Here is a 22,078-nt window from a genome sequence, read left to right on the forward strand (position 1 = left end):
ATTGAGCCGAACACGAACAACTCTTTGTTAGCTCTTGTTTGACTCATTTTAGCTCCAAATAAATAAAAATCATATGATTATTTATATAATAATATATTATATATATTTATATCTAAGTTTAAATCATAATAGCTTGTGTGGTAATGTAGTTTTGTGTTTTCTTTTGCATAGATTTGCTCTATGTTTGAATCTAACACTCTACATCTATTTTTTTCAAATAATTTTAACGAGTCAATTTTGAGCCGAACACAAAGACACTGTTCACCAGCCAATTTTGAACACGAGCCAATTTCAAACTCGAGTAATTTTGAAAGAGCCATAATTTTGAAAAAGCAGAACACGAGTCAAGCTCAAGCTCAGCTCTTTTACCGCCCTAGTGGTTTGTATCTGAATTTCCCCTTAATTTAAAATTATGTTTACATAATTATGTGAGGTTGAATTAATAGGTTAATCATGCAAAGCTGATTATGCGTGCAAGTTTGCAAAATAGTCTCTTGAAATATTAAAAGTATTAAAAGTACCATTGCTGATGTTGCCTTCTTAATTATTTTTTACTGATAAGTTAAGAAGAATGTAAGACAATGTTAGAAGCTGTTGCAATGAGTTAATTTCTTCTAGAATGAAATTTAATTAGAGAAGTATTTATCTTCTTTGAAGAAGTTTTGGTGGCTAATTCCTTGGAGCTTCATTTGATGATCAATTCAACCTCAATCCTTTGGTGAGAATTGGTCCTTATCTTTTTACTTTCCTTTAATTTTTTTTTCTTTTTACCTTCATTTGCATTGTTGTTTTGATATTTCATAACCCCTCTAATGTTCTAGAAAAAAAGTATTACATCGGGATGACTTAGATCTGAATTAGGTACAGATGGTAGTATTCAGGTAGTACTGCAGCATTATTTTGGTAAAATCAAAATAACGCCGCAGTACTACCTGATAACACTTAAATACTAGCATCTGCACATGAAACTTCATCAGGACTCCTGATGTAATATTTTTTCCATGTTCCAGAACTTCTCCCCAAGTTCCTTTCACTCCATATGAGGGAAAAAACCCATCATTTCTGAAACCCTCAACTAAAACTTGTTGTTCCACTTCATTCTTTACACCACAACAGCTAATTACAAACCCCGAAACATTTTACAAACAATTTCTGATATCATTGAAACCATAACCTAGTCCGCATAAAAAATTAATGCATTCAATCCATCCCTTTAAACTTCACTCTAAAAAGTTCCCAAAAGACAATCTTATTTCATTGTTGTCTTCAAAATATCCAGTAAGAGCATCAATAACAATACAAAAAATATATGGGCTCAAAGCTAATCCCTGTTGTAATCCAACTTGAATAAGAAAATACTTAGTCAATCATCCTTTTGTTCAAACACAAGTAACAACTTTAGTGTACATATTTTTATTGACTTGGATATAAATCATATAAACAACTTACTTTTCTAGAACTCTCCAATGACCTTCTCTTTGAACCTTATCATAAGCATTTCTAAATTAATAAAAATCATATGTGGATCACCCTTATTCTCTGTGTACTTCTCATCAAACCGCTCAATAAATGTATAACTTCCATAATAGACTTGTTTTGCATAAATCCAGACTGAATATTTGAAATCTTTATACCACGTCTTAACCTATGTTTAATTACTCTCTCCCATAATTTTAATGTATGATAAATCAACTTAATGCCTCTATCATTTTCACACTCTTGTACATCACCTTTATTCTTAAAAATAGAAAGCAAATATTCTTCCTCCATTCATCGGACATTTTTTAATCTTTAAAATAATATTAAAAGTTCAAGCCCTATTTTTTGTTTTCTGTTTTTATTTTTATTTTTCAGTTTATTTTCTTTTTTGTTTTGTTTTCTTTATTCTATTTTTAGAAAATGTGTTTGGTACTGCTGTGATTTGATGGATATTTTCAATTTTTTTAAAAAAATAAAAGAAATAAATAAAACATGTTTTGATGGATATTTTCTATTTTTTTAAAACAAAAAACTTTACTTTTTAAAAATTTAATGAAATTTTAATAAATATAACATGTTAATGAATTTAAAATTATTTAATTAATAACTACTAATATGTTAATTAATTTAATTATTTAACTACCAAACATATTAATTAGTATTTAACACCTTAATTAACTTATTGGTGAATTAATGAAATTAATTAATTATTTATTTATTTTATTAAGTTAAGGTTTTGTCAAATTGAAGTCTTAATTGATTTAAAAAATTTATAAGTTATTAAACTTTCATGGATTAATCAAAAATTCAATTAATTTAATTAAATATTTAATTAATTCATTAATTAGTATTTTAATTAAGTTGTTTAATGTTCTATTTAATTATTTATATAGTTAATGATATGCTTAAATAATTTAATGTTTTAATTTTATTATTATTAACTTAATTAAATGGTTAATATTTTATTTAAATTATTATTGGTTTAATTGATTAATTATTAAGTTAAAGTAGATTTATTATTAAATTGAGTAATTATAATTTAATTAAATTTATTTAGGTTCTTTTTAAATAAATAATGATTTAATTATATGATTATTAATTTAATTAAGTATTTTATTAATTGGTTGAATTAAGTAATTTTCGTAATTCCATTAATTTCTTATTAAGTCAATTAAGCAAGTTTAGGAGTTAATTAGTGGATTAATGGCTTAATTTATTATGTTATTTTCAACCAATGGTGATTATGCTAATTTAATATTTTTCGGCATAGCTCCGAAAAATATGTTTTTTAAATAGCGAAAACACAAGTTATGTGTTTTATGTTTTGAAAACAAGTCTCATGTGTTTTAAAACTAAAATTAAAAAAAAATAAACAAACACTATTTTTTAGGTTTGTTTTCTAGTTTTGTTTTCAAAAATTAAAAATAGAAAACAGATAGTGATCCCAAACAAGGTTTTAGTAAGCTAAGAAACTCTCAAATCTCTTAAATATTTTTACTCTGTTATTGGGATACCTCAGTTTCTACTGATGCCCTTTCACTAATATAACAGCAAGAATAAAAGTTTTATTAATATTAACAATATTGGATTGTTATGGTTGATCGTATTTTCAAAAACTTCATTAAAAATTTTATCAGAATATGTCACCAACATATTTTGAATATTTTTATCTAAGAAAATCACCTTTTGATTTATTTTTTATTACTCTTTACTTAGATTAAATCATTAATTTTCTTTTCTTTTTGATTCGCTAGTTTATACATATGTCCTTCACCCTCATTAGTGTCCAATCTATCACAAATATCACTAAAAACATAATTCTTAACATTAAAAATTATTCTCTTATACTCCTTATGGGCTAACATATATTTCTCTGAGTTCTCTAAACTTTTATATTTAAACAAATATTTATAACAAAACTTCTTATATTTTATCTTTTTTTGCACATTATTATTCAACTACCAATTATTTTTATTTATAAAAATTAATCCTTTTGATTCTCCAAGTAAATCTTTTGACACTTGTTTAATAGTGATTTTTACTTTAGCTCTTGTAGAATTAGCTTCTTCACGAACATCCCAAATCTTGAAATCTTATAGTTTCCTCACAAAAATAATTTTTGTTTCATTCTCTGGCAATGTTTCATTATATTTTAATTTTTCAACTTCTCATCTAAAAATCAACAACTAATAATTGATGTGAGTGCTTAAGTTTTCACTTAAAATGTCCTTACAGCCTTCACATTCTAGATGATACCTTTTTTTTTATAAGAAAATAATCAATATATGTTTTATTAGATTCATTCTTATAAGTAATAATGTATTTATCTCTTTTTTTAAATAAAATATTAGCAATAACAAAATTTTAAGATAAAGTAAAATCTGATATGATTCTACTTTCTTCATTAATCACTCCAAAACTTTAGTTGCTTTGAATCGTTCTAAAAGTTCTATCACTCTACCTACGTGTCAATTTAAATCTCTTCCAGTAATTTTTTTTTTCTTCAAGCTATCATTTTTATTAATTCTTGTTTGTCATTCATAAATTTTTCTATTGAATTTATATCCAAACCTACTTGAGAAGCATAAACACATATAACACTAAAAATCTTACCATCAACAACAGTCTTCAGTATTATAATTTTAACTCTAATTCTATTAATTGTTACAACATTATCTTTTAAACTCTTATCTATAGTTATTTCTATATTATTTCTAGTGAGACTCCTACTCGAATACCAACATTTAAAATCTAAGCTATCAATCTTTTCAGTCTTTTCTCCAACCCATTTAATTTCTTGAATGCATAAAATATTTATCTTCCTGCGAACCATAATATCTACTAATTTCATTAATTTACCCTTGAAAATACCTATATTCCAAGATCCTATCATAATATTAGTTTCATGAACTAATTTATTTGCATGCATTCGTTCTTAATGTGAGAACTCTTACTTATTTAACACTATACATGGACACTAGTATAATGGCGTTTGCATAATTTTGATTGTATTTAGCTCATACAACACGTCGCTTACAGGAGATGCCCTAACATTTACAAAATATTTTAAATGATTATTGTCATGATTTTTTCGACAAAAAATTAATGTTGAATGTCAACTACAAAACCCAACCCTCTACTTTTCATATTCGGTGCTTGGGACACAATAATGGCAATGGATGTGAAATTTCACTCGATCGCATAATCTAATTACAATTGATAAACAAACAATGAATGATTTTGTTTTTAAATCAATTTTCGTCGCATCTGGTAGAAATTCACTTAACTCCTTTAGAAATTAACTAAAGATGTTTGCAATACTAGATGTCATTTTAATATATATTATAACTTCGCAGTCTATTTTCTTTAGATTAAATTGCAAAAGAACAAATAGATGGTAGCATCAAAGATAATCAAATAGTTTAAACGCAATAATGTTTAACCCATATGTGGCTAAAATATACCCTTAATTGATTGTGAATTTTGCTCGAAGTTCATTAATTGCTTGAAAATCGATTCAAATTTTGCCTCGGATCGATAAGAACGAGCCGAGCTATGAGCTGAAACTTTGGAAGGAATTTTTTTCGAACTGATTTTAAGCCATGCATGGATCGACTCGAACTGACTCGAGAACAATTCCTAATGCTTTTTTATTTAGAAAAATTATATACCTAATGCTATGCACAATTGAATACAACAAGTTACAAGCCAAATTTGAGCCAATTTCTAGCTCAAAGGAATCTAAATAATTCAATACGAGTCAATTAGTTTCAATTTCAAGCTAGATCGAGCTGATTATGACCTCAAACTGATCCAAATAACTCAATTTAAGTCAGCTCGTTTTGATTTCGAGTTGGATCAAGCTCGATTCAATTTCAAGCAGGCCCAGCCATGACCAATTTCAAGCCTTACCAAACTTATACAAGCAGATCTCGAACCGACCCGAGCTCGACTCGAAATCAGACCGTTAACAATCCTTTATACATAAAACCGGGTCAACAAAATGTTACTTGCACAAATGTCACATTGTATTAAAACTATGTTTTCTATAGAAATTTATTAATGAAATATGAAGTTTATAGTTTCAAGACGTGTTGCAACTTTGTATATTCTGACTTTTATTTAATGATTTATCTGCAAATTGCAATTGCTAAAGCTGAGCCACCAATTAAAAAATTATGTCATGATAAAAGGAGCCAAATGGATCCCAGTAGGGCATGATCATCAATCATCTCTTTTCTCTGTTTTACAGCCATTGTTGTGGTTGAAGATAGAGGGCAGATATCCAATACCTTGCTTTTTCAAAGAAATAAAATGAAAAAGTGCAATTTTGATGATTTTTGCTATAGATGGTATAAATAAATTTAGATTTTGTAGGGGATCAAAGTGAAAAAAATTAGCATTGTTGGATGCTTTCATGACATTGGTATTTGAAGAGGATGAGGATTAGAAGGAATTAAGATGGTAGGGGCTCTATCATGATATATGAAAATGAAATCATTCTTTAACACAAGCAAAACCCACACCTTGTAGGGGTTATACTAATGAAATAAAGAACAAGAGGCTACAATTGTTGTCGGAGAACGGGTTCTAATTGGTTCGTTGAACCGCAACTTTCAACCAATCCTCCAATTGGCTTGACCATCTTAAAATTACCTTGCTAAGAACCTCAATGACAACCGTATTAATAAAAAAATCCGAGTTTGTTATGATCAAAGTACTATCATTTATTTTTAATTAATATTAATTATTTAAAGCTAAATTTTACTAGTAAAGTATAAAAATCCCAGTTACTAGGTGGATTTTTCCCATTCTCAGGTTTTTTCATGTCAAGTCCTTGTGTGTTTTTCTGATTGTTTTGATAATGCTTTTTATTTATTTTTTATTTGTGTTTTCTCGAATCCTGTGATCCTATTCCGCATTTGCCAATTCTTTGGAGGATTCCCAACATGTGTACTCTCTTATAGCAATTAGCTTTTTTGATGAACCCTCCTCATCTCAAGATGATTCATTTTATATCCTACCAATACACTATAAAATTGAGCCACTTTATAGCATTTTGTTTTTCGTAGGATGAGCACTCGAAGCCACAACAACCTCTTATAACAGTTAGAATGCAAGAGTTTTTGGCTACACAAACTAAATCTCTTGCACTAAATTTGCAGCTTGACAGCTTGGGAGTAAGCTTTGCTTTCTTTTCCTTTAACACAAAAAGCATTCTAAAGCCCCCTGCCTCGCCCCCTTCAAAGATAAAGAAAAATCAAAGCCAAATCCCTGACATAGTAACATTCTAGGAGCAGCAAAAGCAAATTGCGATGCGTCAGAAAATTGGAGCTGATGAGGTTCTGCAACTCAGCATTGTTATAATTGATATGTCATCCAGAAATTGATATGATTAAGCACAAATCTTAATGCATTTTTAGTAAACGATCTTCTAAATTCAAATTTAGAATCATCTAAATTTGAATAAATTTATATTTAAACCGAGCATTCTGATATTATGTTGCCAAGACGTTGATCGCGATCCAATCTAAATCTGAATGAGCTTTGGATAAAATACTTAATGTATTGTAAAAAAATTTAGTGCATCAATTGGAAGGTCAAACAATCTTTAAATTTGGCATGTTTTTAGTCAAATCACGCGACTATATGAGAGGAATCTAACAAGTCAAATATTATCTAATTTGAGCTTGTTAAAACACTTAAATGGTTAAAGATTAACATGTGATCAAGAAAATCAAATTGAACCATCCGATAGAGTGTTTTGGATTCTACTTGGATTCATTAAAATGTCACTCTCAAAATCTATAAATAAAATCACATTTATCACTTAAAATAGCAGAGGAGAGGTGGAGAGAGAACTGACAACTAAAGCAAAACTATTTGAGATAAGTGCAACATTGATGCTTACCAGCAATCATCGTCACCGCAACAACTATTGTAACCCAACTATGATTGTTGTCATCCCAACTTCTCTTATATAGTTGCATTTGTTGGGTTATTTCAAAGCAATTGTGATTTTAGCATAATTGTATAATTTCATTTTCCCTAACTATTATAAAGAGTAGACCTCTGTACTCCTAATTATACGTCTGCGTTCACAACAATCGAATGGAACTTAAATGACTTCTCAAACACAAAAGAATTCTAAAGAGATGCCTTGCTCCCACAAAGCAAATACAGCAAGAAACAAGAGCACTACTCCCCACCTCCTTCAAAACTAAAGAACAAAAATCAACACTAATTCCTGAGACACTAACACTGCAATGCAAGCCTCATTGTATCTCAGAGCTCCCCAACTATCCACTCTCCAATGCCTCCGCAAATCCAACTTCTCCAATGGCCATCTCCGCGCAATCGCGAGGAGCCAGATTTCATCTTCCACTCCCCCACCACCTTCTCCTCCTCGTCAGTCAAGAAAACATGCTAAAGCTTTGGCTTTGGTGGCCACAGTAGTACTTGCGAGCGCTATGGGGTTTGCCTTCCCGGACTGGAGAAGAAAGGGGAGGATTGGGCACGCCGCGCCGTGGCAGAATGTACCCATCAGCAGCGGAGCGGATGTCGCGCGGCGAAAGCAAATGGCGATGCGGAAGAAGATTGCGGAGGAAGAGGTTCTGCAACTCGCTGCTGATGAGGTGCTGGAAGAGATGTTTAGAAGGAAGGATCTGCCTGAAGAATTCTACAAGATTGCGCCAAATTATCCCTTGATTAAGGTTTGCAGCATTTGTCTTGAAGAGAATTGAGTAGGCATTTTTGTATGGTTAGTTTGCCATATTTTAGGCATCTTTTGAGAATCCGCTGAAATTTCTGCTCGGATGGAGTGAGCCTCAGAAAATTTTTCTTTTGGTAAAACAGGAGGAGACAGAATAAGGCCTTCAGTTAAAAGTTAAAATTTGTTTATAACCGGCGGCATAATGCATTGGTAATAATTAAAATCGTTGGAAAAAAAAATTACTTCTGATAAGGGACGACATATTCTGAAGTTATGTTGTCACAAATGACCCAGCTCATAAAATGACTCTAGATCGTTGGAAAATAGAACTTTTTTTTTACGCAAGTTTAGGCCGTCGGATTTAGCATTTTTTCTTGTAGTGGTAGTTGGTCACGTAAGTCCTAGTTAGTTGCTACAAAGACAATAGTTTACCATAAAGACTGTAGTCGAAGGTTATAATAGCAATAAGTGACCGTAGATGTCATGGTTAGAAGTTATAACAAAAATAGTTGGCACAAATGTCATAGTTGGTTGCTACAAAGGCAGTAGTTGTCCATTAAGGTTGCAGTAGTCACTGGCTACAATAGCAGCAGTTGACCATAGAGGTCATAAGTGAAATTCATAATAATAGTACTTAGATAGTAGTTGGTTGTTGCAACGGCAGTGGTTAGTCATAAATGTTGTAGTTGGTGGTTACAGTAGTAGTAATTAATCACAGAGGTCATAGTTGGAAATTATAACAATAGTTGTTGGTCATAAAAGCGGTAGTTAGTTACTACAAAGATAATAGTTGGTCATAAAAGTCAATAAACAGTGGGTACAATAGTAGTGGTTTGTTATAGAGGAAAAAATATTACATCAGGACTACGCACGTAGAGCTACGTGCGGAGTCCAATGAAATTACGTCGTGGAGGCGATCGGCCCGGTAACACAAGAGAATATTCTCCTCATATTATTCAGGTGTTATTGTGTGTTATTCAAGTATTATTGATGTGCTATTATGTTATTATAACACCGAGAATATTCCCATAACACAATAACACCTGAATAACATACAATAACACCTGAATAACACACAATAACACCTGAATAATACGAGGAGAATATTCCTTGTGTTACGGGCAGATCACCTCCACGGCGTAATTTCATTGAACTCCACACGTAGCTCTACGTGTGGAGTCCTGATATAATATTTTTTCGTTATAGAGACCGTAGTTGAAAGTTGTAAAAGCAGTAATTGACCACAAAGGTTGTAGTCGTGTTATAATTGTTGAAATAGTGCTAACCAATAGCCGATGGTTGGTGGCAGCATGTGGTGATGTTAAGCAGTGGTAACGATATCCGACAGGCGATCGTCGACGGTGGCTGGCGTCTACGAAAATCGGTGGTTACTCGTCGAGTTTTCTCCAAAAATGACTGAAAATTTATCTTCTTCTTAAACCAAAGTGAAATGAGGTGGTATATTTATAGCCTTTTAAAGAAGGGTTCGTAACTTTCCTAACCACTTGATCGAACGATCTATGGTGATCCCTTTTGATCATAGGTGTTTTTTCAAGGATTTTGGTGCCTTAACGACATCAGAGTTGAGCTATCATAGGCTCGTTAGATTCCCCTCGTCGAGGCGCTCCATTCGACCATAAATATGTCAAATTTGAAACATTTGACCTTTCAATTGATGACCCAAAGCCTCCATTTAAACTCCAACGACTTAATCTAGACTTAATTGTACTCAAATTGAACCAATTTTGACATCATTTTGTTCGCCTTTTCAAGAAGATCAGTTTGACAATAAACTTGCTGAAATCAAAGCCCAAATGATCATAATTTGAACTAGGAAACCACCTTATAAAATGCATTGAGATTCGTGCTTGATAAAATTTGTTGATGACACATCAATTTTAAATCTCATAAATTTTCTAAAAAATCACTAATATTTTTTAATTTCATTTTTTTCACAGTGAAAAAAAACAAATACAAGAAAATCAACATTTTGTAAACGATATTATATTTTCAAGCAATGAAATGAGAGCCCCATATCCCTCACAAACCACAACCATTTTATCACTTGTTGAATGCTTGGCTAGAAGATACTGACTAATGCAAGTGGCAATGACATTCATAGCACTCGAAACATTGCTATTTATTAAAACGGTATCATCTTTAATCTCTTTTACAATTTATCGCTCAAACATCAAAATTCATGATAAAAATACAAATTCTCAATGGTTTTATCGTGGCACGTGTAAATTCATTGTTTTGTAAATAGCAGTATTTCTATTGTGATGTAATTATACCAATCATTAAAGGGGAAGTATAAGATTGTTTAATAGACATAGATTTGCTAAGAACAAACCTTTACAATTTGAAGATTAGCTCAACAAAGCAGTTTCAAAATGTAAGAAAACCATTTCATGTCTGCGTGCAGGTATACTTGGAGAATCAACTGAAACTCGGTGATGAATCATGGGGAACTTTATTACAAAAATGGAAGGAAATAAAGCCTGGGCCAGACCAATTGGAAATAGGACTGCTACTTATCGATGTCTGTATCATAAAGGTACTACTGTTCTTCACTTCTATTACAAACACACCCACACAATCTTAAAACTGCAATTTTATATATTATATTGAGTAATAGATGATAGAAATGTAAATGCATCTTTTGGTACATAGAAAAGGTGATATATATGTAAAAAATGAAGTTTAGGTGCTAGACATGTAAATGCATAAGAACTGAGTGGTATGCCTGTAAATCTTCCAGAATTCAATTAGTCCATATTGTCTGTGTATTTTGCAGACAAAGACAATAGATAATGGATAGTTTAATAATAATAGAATTTGCTCCCTTATGATTGTCTTTCTTCCTTTACGCTTTGGCCATATCCTCACCAGATATAAACGGAATACTAAACAACCCACCTATGGAGTCCCATCAGTTGGCATAGCATGCTGCAGGATTCCATTAAACATTAAAGTTTTCCTATTTACTTTTCTCACTCTGAAATCTTTATTTATGTGTGACATGTAAATACATAAGAATTGTGTGCTGCATATGTAAATTTCCCTAAAAAGTATCACTAACATTAACTTTTCAGAAATGATATGCATCTTCTTAAGCAAATTGTGTTGATGTGATTGGGAAATTAAAATGTTGTACAAGTAAATATCAACATTCAGATGTCAGATATGTATATATACAAGAATTTTAATTTTAGTGATGTTAATTCTGTCGAAGATCAATTTATGTTAGTTTGTTCTGACCATATAAAATTTTCAATTTTAAGTATTGAACTTTCTAATTTTTGGATTAGAATTAATAATATTTTAAGGTTAGATCAAAGTAATTTTAATAAGTTATGGTTATAACCAAACTTGAAAATTACATAAACATATTTCAAGTGTTTTGTGTGACCCAAAACATTTATCATAATTGCACCCAACATAGACAGACGTGTAATAATTTGATCAAATTCAGAAAAAAAATGTACAATGGTTGCATCCAATTCTTGTAAAATATTTACATATTGTGCATTTCTAAAAATCTTTTTTGCAATGGGTGTTATCATGTTGGACTGCTGCTTAAGAAAATTGCAATTATAACAAATCTTAATGAGATAATGTCACCTGATAAAATACTCAAAAATTCTAGTTCAGTGTGATGTGGTCAAAATGTATAATTAGTCAATCGTTAGTGATATGTATCATGTAAAAAACTAATATTAAGAAAAATTAAAATTGATAAAATTTACTTTCGCTGTTATACTATTATTTGCTAAAATGATGAATAAACTAAGTGATGGTATACATGAATTTTTTTTTTAACCCCAACATTTTACTGTAAGGAGTAAATGTATAAACCTGCCTATCACCTTAATATGAAGTTAATAAATTTGCCTTTTATTTGCTATATTATATCTATTAACACTTGGCTCTTCAAATGGTTGGGCAAACTCTTCCACCAATTTCATAGGTCATTGACATTTAAATTTGGCACACAAACAGTTGAACTAGCTAATGCATGCAAGAATACATTAACCATTAGAAAATTTACCAAAGTCTACTTCTTATTTATTATATATTAATAAAATTTGTACTTGTTAGTGATCCATTATTTAAAACATCTAATAAACTCTAACATCCAACTCAATTTTTAACTGCTTGTTAGATACCTCTTACTTGTCTTCTAATGTAAGAACTAAGCATATTCATGAGGTGCTTTAAATATTATGTAGCATTTCAAGTCATTGGCTCATTATTGCAAGAAATGTAAATCAAGACAATAAAATAAATGTATTTACAACATATTTTGTGAGAACGATATCGAATACTAGAAAAGGACATAAAAATAAGATGAAATCTTACAAAAACTAAAATAATCAATACAAAACCTTGTGAGTTCACTTGAAAATTTGGCTTCAAGTACTTTAAGCTGCATTGCTCAAAACCATTCCTCCTACATTCTTATTAATCCCCATAAAACTAGGACTCAATGTTCAAAATGGCAGTTAAACATGTCTCAATCATGATAGTTGTAGACTCAAAATGGGACCCATTTCTTTCTTCTCAAATTTGGTCATACATAGATACACACCATTAGGTATGCTAAAGTTAACTTCGCTTGGTTAAAATGGTACAAATAGGGGCCCCTATATAAGTCCCTACATGTGCTTAACATAAATAATAGGAGATTCATTTTTTTTCATAAGATCCATCAATGTGATTTGTTTTACAAATTTTGACGGGACTCCTTACACATTCTAGGGATCATTAACTTTAGATCTGCACTATTATCAGTTTATCACTATTTTTTAAGATTTCACCCACATATATTAATTTAGGCACAAATCTCTCCTGATGTTGAAGATGGAGTCAATCAACAAGATTATTAATGGAAGGATTTTAAAATAGGAATTCTATAATTTCAACAACAACTGAATTTAGGGAACGTTAGGTGATGGCAAAGCACTATTAAAATTTTATAGTGAATGTCTTCTAATAAGGTGAAGCATATATATAAATAGTGTTTTTATTATTTTATAGTGAATGTCTTCTAATGAGGTGAAACATATATTAAGATTGACTATCAACGGTTTTTGTGTAAGCTTATACATAAACTAAGAAATATGTGCATCATATATAAATGTTTATTCACAAATTTACATGTAACCCGCTATTAAAATATTTATCTAAAACACTTGTTATTCTTGGGCATCAGCATTATGGATTAGAGAAATGACTAGCTATGGTTCCACGAATCAATTCAACACATTAACCATTAAACATAAGTTTATATTTTGATAATCACTAAGCAGATTACAGACTGAAAGGAAGCAATGTTAAATAAAACCTCTCATAAGAATCTGTGACAATTAAGAACATTAGCTTTATAGATTTACATGAAGGAGGCTTGGATTGATATTTGTAAGGATGATTATTAATTACAGTTGACCAAAGAATAATAAATATGAATAATTTGCAAAGTACATTACATTACTAATTTTTATCAATAGATGACAATTACATGAAAGTGGATTAGTGGTCAAGGTTTGACATGAAAATAGGCAAGAATAGTTACAAATAAATACTAATTACTCAAGCCTCAAAGCTGATAAGTTCTTATATCATGTTAAGTTTTTATATATTTATTTATTTATTTAATTTCTACACTTGTTTTTCTTATGACAGGGAAATTTCAAACTGGCTAATGACATTGACGAGGAGATTAAAAGAATAACCCCTGAGCTCGATTATAGAATCAAAATTCGTAGGGTAAAGCCCATTTTTAAATAGTGCATCATACGATATATTTATTTGTATCTATTTTTCATTCCAATCTAGAATAAGCATTAGACAAATGTACTTATTTATGTAAAGCATGAAAAAACATGTTGCTCTTGCTAGCACATTCTAGAATATGAAATAATTGAAAATTTTCCTTATTTTCTTTTCTTGCTTTCATAAATTTCCTTCAAATCTGATGTTTTTTTTTTATAACTTTTACTCTATGTTGTAGGCTATAGTAAAAATGATCAAAGATTGGGACAAAAAGAAAGAATGGGAGAAGAAAATAGAATGGGAAAAGTTTGCAAAGAATATGCAAGATATTGTCGACAGTTCTCTTATAGATATACCAGAAGAAACATAACATAAGCACCAGATGCAGAATCAGGAAGAACAATGCCTTCATTTTTTCTCACCAACTTCATACTTATCCACTATTAATCATTGTTTTGGAGGTGATTTAGTTGATCACATTAGCTTCAAGAATGAATTAGAGGTTTATTTAAATTTGTTGCAATTTTTGGATTTTATTGAATATTAAAACCACCATGTTAATTATATTCATCATATCTTAGTATGTGGTTATTCTCTTTGTTAAAAGTATCAGAACGAATATTATGTGATATATCATAGATGGAATAACTCATAATACAGCATTGAATTATGAATTTCAAGGTCGAGTTAACAAATTATAATAAACCAGTTTCCTCATTGAATTTTAACAAAGATTAAATGCCACAGGAAGCATCATCCATTTCTAATTAATCATAATTTTTAAGTAACTTATCAAGAAATCTATAATAATTTCATTTTCTAAACTTCATTTCAACATGTCTAACTTACAAATCAGCTTAATCATTTGTTTTTTAGTATGACCACCACATGGTTTGAGCTTCAATGTTTCTATTTTCATCCCAAAAAGTTTGGACTTCACAAAGATTCATTAATCTTCATCATTTAAAAGTACTCTCTCATATATTTACCCTATTCTCTCCTTTCTGCATTTGGTTGAATTTATCCTAAGCCTTGACTTGGGTCTAACCCAATAGACTTTACTTAACCAAATTCTAAGCTTAACATAACTTAAACTTAACTCAAGTCAAACCCAACTTAGATTTGACTTAACCAAACTCTAATCTTAACCTAAACTTAACTCAAGTCTAACCCAACTTAAACTTGACTTAACCAAATAATAAACTTTACTTAACTAAAACTTAATTCAAGTCTAACCTAACTTAGACTTGACTTAACCAAATTCAAAACTTCTCCCTACCTTCTCTCCGAATGTCCCCTACCTTATCTCCATTCGACTTACATCAATAAATGTTCAACTTTTGAGATTTTCCCATTCAGAAATCCAATGTCTAATGTAAAAACCTAAACTTAGAAATTTATTGACGACAAAACAGCAGCCTTAATTAATAATTTTCTTAACTTCAATTGCTTAAGATGTAATTAACTATAAAAGATTGCTCTTATAGAAAGATGAAAACACCGGAAATACTCTAAAAGTTATCTAGTTTTCAGCTTATATAGGGAAAATAACATATCGGGTTTAAACCGTAAACCAGTGCATATATCCAATACTTTTTGGGTTTGAATAATCAAACCTATCGTAAAATTGCATTTCTATCTTTTAAGGTGGTTTACTACTTTCGATGACGTGCTTGATTATTTGAACAATCAAAATTTTCAAATCTACTCGGTCGAAGCGAAAATAAACCTGACATAAGCCTCCCACTCCCATCCTTCATTCTCCTCCTCTTCTCCACCACTAAATCAAGCCATCATCCTTTCCACTCATTCTCCCTTAGTTCTCCAAACCTATCGTAAAATTGTATTTCTGTCTTTTAAGGTGGTTTACTACTTTCGATGACGTGCTTGATTATTTGAACAATCAAAATTGTCGAAGCGAAAATAAACCTGACATAAGCCTCCCACTCCCATCCTTCATTCTCCTCCTCTTCTCCACCACTAAATCAAGCCATCATCCTTTCCACTCATTCTCCCTTAGTTCTCCAACATTAAACCATGTTCCCTCTCCTTCCCCCACTCTCCTCCTTTCACTCCTACACTCGCCAAAATTTTCATCCATCACTCCTTAGGAGATTTTTTCAAACAATGTACAATTTCTAACCTAAACTTGTTTTAATGTGGTTTTCTTCATCAAATTGAAAGGCTTCACATGTATGTTGCTTAGACTCCATGAATTAGTATGTCAAACAAAGGTATCTAACACCTTTTTTTAAATTTATTTGTTAAAATTCATGTGATATGTATGTTTGTCTTATTTGGAATTGAAATTCATACATTTATATATTTGTCTTATGCAGAATTGAAATTCATGAAAGTGATGTGTATGTTTGCCTTATGTGGAATTGAAACTCATACATCTGTATGTTTTCCTTATGTGGAGTTGAAATTCATGCTTAAGTCACTTAAAGCCCATGTGATGAGTATGTTTTCCTTATGTGGAATTAAAATCATGTTTTGGTCTCTTGAAACTCATAAAATATATATGTTGACTCTTTGTATGAAATTAGAACTCATGTTTTGGTTCCTCAAACCCATGAATTATTTATGTTTGCTCTTTATATGAAATTAGAATTTGTGTTTAGGTTCCCTAAACCCATTAAATGTCTATGTTGGCTTTATGTGAAATAAAATCAATATTTAGGTTGCGTAAATTCATGACATACTTATGTTTGCTTCATGTGAAATTAGAACTTATGTTTAATCTACCTAAATTCATAACATGCTTATGTTTTATGTGAAATTGAAACTCATGATTAGGAACTTAAGTTTATGTTGGCCTTTTGTGAAAATAGAACTTATGTTTAGGATTGGCTAAATTCATGTGATGTTATATAAATTTAGAATTTAGGTTTAGATTATTAAAAATTCATGTTAGGAAAATAGGTTGTTTAATGTTTGCTAGAAAGCATACTTTAGGCATGTTGTATTGTATGTGCAATAGATAATTGTGAAAGTGTGTGATACTTGTGTAACACAATCAATTGTTAGCAAGTCCATGGGTCTAAGACAAGATCACTTGCAAAAATTGCATGTTAGGTTATAATGATTAACACATTTAATAATTTAGACATAAAATTACTTGAAAAAAATTAAATTATGAAGTTCAAGTTCTCTTTTAAAACAATGTCAATTAAATGCTCTCTAAAAAGTTAAACTTATTTTAATAAAATTATATGTAAACTGAATCTTGTTTAATTTGAAACCCACTAAACCTATTTTAAAAATAACTTTAATTAAGTGTGCTCTAAAATGTTCAACTTATTTTCATAAAATTATATGTAAAGTAAATTTGTTTCAATTTAATACCCTCTTAATCTCTTTTAAAAATAACTTTAATTAAATTGGATCTAAAATTTACAACAAAAAAGCTCTTATTTGAATCTTTCGTGGATCTGACGGTTCAAAATAAGGCACATGTCAAAAGATAACCCTTGAAAGATGTACATGTCTCTAAAGTAAAGACAACTGAACAATAGTGATTGCCTGGTCAGAGACTGATCAAACGAGCGACTGATTAGAGAATGTTCAAGCGAGCTACTGATTGGAGATTGATCGAGCAAGCGACTAATCAGAGACCGATCAAGCCGGCGATTGTTCAAAGGTTGATTGAACGGACCACTGATCAGAGAGCGATCGAGCAGGTGGCCTATAAAAGATTAATCAAACTGGCAACCGATCAAAGACTGATCGAACGAGTGATTGATCAGAAACCATTCGATTAAGGGCCAACCGATCAGAGGTTGACCTTCTCGAGACCAATCCATTCAAGGGTCAGTCGATCGAAGGTCGTCAAACATGAGGATGACCCGCCATAGACCAATCAATTGGAATATGAACGGACTATAAGTGTTTGATCAAAAGTCGACCAACCAAACAAATAAGAGGTATATGGGTCATCTGATTACAATAATTCTAGCCCCTTATAAATCAAGAGAGCATTAAATGTAAATGAGGGCTTTTTTTAGAAGGATAAAAAACTTGGCACATAAAGGACACTTAGAATCTCTCTCTCTCTCTCTCTCTAGCCTCTCATTGGGTGTGACTCACGTGCAAATCTAAATTCTAACACCATTTAAATTCATATCAATCACATAAATTTTATAAACTGAAAACCTCAATTTTTATAATTAAATTCAGTCTGTGTTTAATATGAGTATTATTTGAACCATTCAATATCATTTAATTAATAATAATAATAATACCATAACATCAATATAAAGAAAGCAAACTAGACAAACCCAACCAAAGCAAAAACCCAAAATCCATTACTTACTCTCCATGCCATCCTTCGCGTAGCCCATCCCCCTCCCTTCTCTCCTCCCCCAACAAGCAAAGCCCCAATTCCCTCACCTCCCCCCTCCCCTCCTCTTATTCTCCACCCCACCATGGCCGAAAACCATCCTCCCTACAACCAACCCAACACAATCCAAACCCTCCAGACCAACCATCCCCATCCCCATCCCCAACCACCCAAGCATTCCCTGCTCACCCGCCTAGCCTCCAACATCCAGCAAGCCAGCTCCTCCTGCCTCAACATCCTCACCCGCCCCAGCACCGTCGCGCCGCTCCTCTTCACTTGCATATGCCTCGCGCTTGCCTACAAAACCCGAAGCCGCGCGAACACTGCTCTCCGGCGACGGCGAAGGGATGACGCGCACGCGGAATCGATCAGACCGGTGCTGCAGCGATCCATGTCCATTGCGGTGCTCCACGGCGGCCGTTTGGCTTTGCAGAGGATCATCGCAGCGCAGGAGGCGAGGCTGAGTGATGCGAAGCTTGATCAAGCCGAGGTCGAATTCCAGAAACTGCTTAAGCCGGTGGATGGACGGATGCAGTTCGGCAAGCTGCAGGTTTGGTTTCGGTTTTTATGGGGATGCAGTTAGCCCATTAACATTAAAGAGTAGGTTTTTGGTAGGATGTGAATTTTGATTTTTCTGTGCGGACTCCTGACGTAAATTATTTCTGTGTTATTTTCAAATTATTTCTAGGTTATTTTCAATTACTGAAATAATCCAGAAATAACCTAAAAATAAAGACCGCGGGTTATTTATGGCTTATTTGAGGATTATTGAAAATGACCAAAAAATAACCTGAAAATAACTCATGAATAACCTACGTCGCACGTAGAGCTATGTCAGGAGTCTGGACAAAAAATACACTCGTCCTTAGGGGCGGTGTTGAAGTTACGGTGTAGTGTCTCATCATAGTTTCTATTGTTTGGCAAAACTGTTTTTTTCAAAAAACTAAAAGTAAAAATTGTGTTTTCTCACCATAGCTGACAACATGTGGTTGCTGTTAGAAAGTTACGGTCAGACTTTTTCAAAAAAGAAAAAAAAATTTGTAATAGCTACCACATCATTTTGAATAATAGTTCCTTTAGCGGCTTCAAAGTTATTTCTTCAAATATCTACAGCTAAACCAAACAAATCCTTAGTTTGAAGGTTGTTTATCTCTCAAAAATCGATTTAAATTTTGGTTTGGATTCTAATCAGATCGAAATAAATCAGCTAAGCTATGAGCGAAAACATTGAGTTGGATTTATCTTTAGCTGATTTCAAGTCAAATATGGATCTGTTGGAACTAACTCTAGACTAACTCGTAGTATTTTTTATTTATAAAAGTTATATCTATAATTCTATGCAAAATTGAATATAGCAAGTCACGAGCCAATTTCAAGCAAATTTTTCGAGCTAATACAGTTCTAAATAACTCAATTTGAGCCTATGAGTTTCAATTTTGAGCCGGATTGAATTGCTTTTTGAGCTCAAAGGGATACAAATAACTCAATTTGAACTAGTTTTTTATTATTATTATTTCAAGCCAAATTGAGCTAGATTCAATTTCTAGAACTGAATATAATAAGCCACGAGCCGATTTCATGTCGTACTAAATCTATTCAAATGACTTTGTGCCATGTTAGGATCGAAATCGAACCGTTAACAAACCTAATTGTATATAGATAAATATGAACATGATAAAAATTGGCTTATGGCATGGTAGCTTTTAAAGTTCTTGAATTCATTTCAAAATGAACATCAACACATAAAATTTATATATTTACCACCTAATTTTAATATATTTATATATATATACCACTACCCCCTAAAATTTAACTTTTACATTTATACCACCCCAATCTCTTATATCACATAAAAAATACAATTATAACATTTTTTTCTAAATAAGCAAGGTTGCATGCATATAAAAATTAAACTTTATGTGTTAGATATGTAAATAAGTAAGAATTGACTGATTTGTATCTAAATCTTTCAAAAAAATTAGCATGCAGGTAGGGCTGTAAACGAGCCGAGCTTGAGCGAGCTCAGGCTTGGCTCGCGGTCTGGTCATTCGAGAAATTGTTCGTGTTCGAAATCGGCTCGTGAACAGTGTGTTCATGTTCGGCTCGAAATTGGCTCGTTAAAATTAAACTGAAAAAATAAATGTAAAATAGTGGATTCGAACCTGGACCAAATGAATACAAAAGAAGGCACATAATCACATCACCAAACTAACACTTACATTTCAAACTTAGATATAAATATACATAATATATTATTATATAAATAATATATGTAATATATTATTATATAAAAAATTATATGATTTTTTTTTATTATTATTTCAAGCTGAAATGAGCGGAATACGAACAAACAAAGAGTTGTTCATATTCAGCTCGTTTATAATGTTCGTGTTCGGGAGCCGAACACGAGCTACTTAACGAGCCGAACACGAGTTGTTCGCGAACAACAAGCTTTTTTGACAGTCGTACATGCAGGTCTTTAAAAGATATTAGAATAATGAAATTAAATTTTCATTCAATCTGCCTGATCAATAAAAAAAAATTAAAAAATTAATTTTAATTGATTTAACAAAGAATATTTACATATGTACCACCAAATTTCTCTATATTTACATATTTAATATCTAAACTTTTTTTTTATATTTATACCACCAAAGTCTTTCATATCACAGAAATAAATAATATACATACAAAAACTAAACTTTATGTGTTAGATATATGAATGGGGCATTTACATACATACCACCCAATTCCCATGCATTAACATATCTATCACCTAAACTTTGTTTTTTTAACTACAAACCCCTATCATTAGGGGTGTAAATGAGTCGAACATGAGCGAGCCAGGCTCAACTTATGCTCGGCTGGTTTATATTTCGAGATCAAAAAGTGTGTTCGTGTTCGGCTTGTTTGCTTAGCGAGCAGAACACGAGCCGTTCATGAACAAATAGCAGTTTTAACAACCCTAATCACGTAGTCATAAGATGTTTAAGAATTGTAACAAAATTTAAAAGTATCATTGAATCTAATTTAATAATTTTTATTTTGTTTTCTTCATTAATACTTTTATCTGATTATAAAACTTTGTAGCCTTGTACTCAATTAATTTTTTTAAAAGTACAAAAATATTCCTCATCAAAGATATATATATATATATATATATATATATTTCGAGCCAAAATGAGCCGAACACGAACGAACAAGTATTTGTTCGTGTTATTCGTGTTCGACTCATTAACTTAGCGAACAAACCGAACACGAACGCTTAGGGAATGAGCCGAGCACAAGCTTCTTAACGAACCGAACAAGAGCTGTTCGCAAACAACGAGCCGTTTTGACAGCCCTACCTATCATTATCAATGTTGTTAATATTACATAAAGTGAAACGTATGTACGACAATGATCCAGACGGGAATCTCATCATATATACGTTCAGCGTATGTAATATTTTCTCCTGACCAAGAACAAACATGAGCCCGAAGGGGCTCGATGTTAGAGTAAGATAAACTTTGCCAACGATGAACGTTAAATTTACAAAAGATGCCATCTCTAAGCATTAAAAACCATTGCAGAGCGTGGCAGGAAAGCTAGAGATGAGCGGGAAAGAGGAGGTGGCGGTGGCGCTGCTAAGAAAGGCGATGGAGAAGGCCAAACCCCACGAGGCGCATGAGCTCGATATGTTGTTGGTCGAGATGCTCATTTACAAGGTAATATCACTTTTCATATTAATTCAATAATATATATATATATATATATATTGAAAAGCCCAA

The 22,078-nt window shown here is 31.6% G+C and overlaps 2 protein-coding genes across 2 annotated transcripts in view; both read left to right on the top strand.

The window, feature by feature from the left end:
- The first annotated feature begins 7,714 nt into the window (after positions 1 to 7,714).
- Positions 7,715 to 14,409, top strand: LOC110022624. Its single transcript, XM_020721670.1, has 4 exons — positions 7,715 to 8,192; positions 10,617 to 10,748; positions 13,877 to 13,960; positions 14,205 to 14,409. The coding sequence occupies exons 1-4, from the start codon at positions 7,746 to 7,748 to the stop codon at positions 14,334 to 14,336; spliced, it is 795 nt and encodes a 264-aa protein (XP_020577329.1). The 5' UTR covers positions 7,715 to 7,745; the 3' UTR covers positions 14,337 to 14,409.
- A 3,975-nt stretch (positions 14,410 to 18,384) lies between these two features.
- The window catches only part of LOC110022610, a 4,894-nt gene continuing 1,200 nt past the window's right edge, over positions 18,385 to 22,078 (top strand). The window contains exons 1-2 of the mRNA XM_020721652.1: positions 18,385 to 18,858; positions 21,881 to 22,015. Of these exons, the coding sequence (XP_020577311.1) occupies positions 18,394 to 18,858; positions 21,881 to 22,015 (600 nt within the window). The 5' untranslated portion in view covers positions 18,385 to 18,393. The remainder of the gene's footprint in view (positions 18,859 to 21,880; positions 22,016 to 22,078) is intronic.

This window comes from Phalaenopsis equestris, unplaced genomic scaffold (genome assembly GCF_001263595.1).
Source record: "Phalaenopsis equestris unplaced genomic scaffold, ASM126359v1 Scaffold000198, whole genome shotgun sequence".
In the NCBI taxonomy this organism is placed as follows: Eukaryota; Viridiplantae; Streptophyta; class Magnoliopsida; order Asparagales; family Orchidaceae; genus Phalaenopsis; species Phalaenopsis equestris.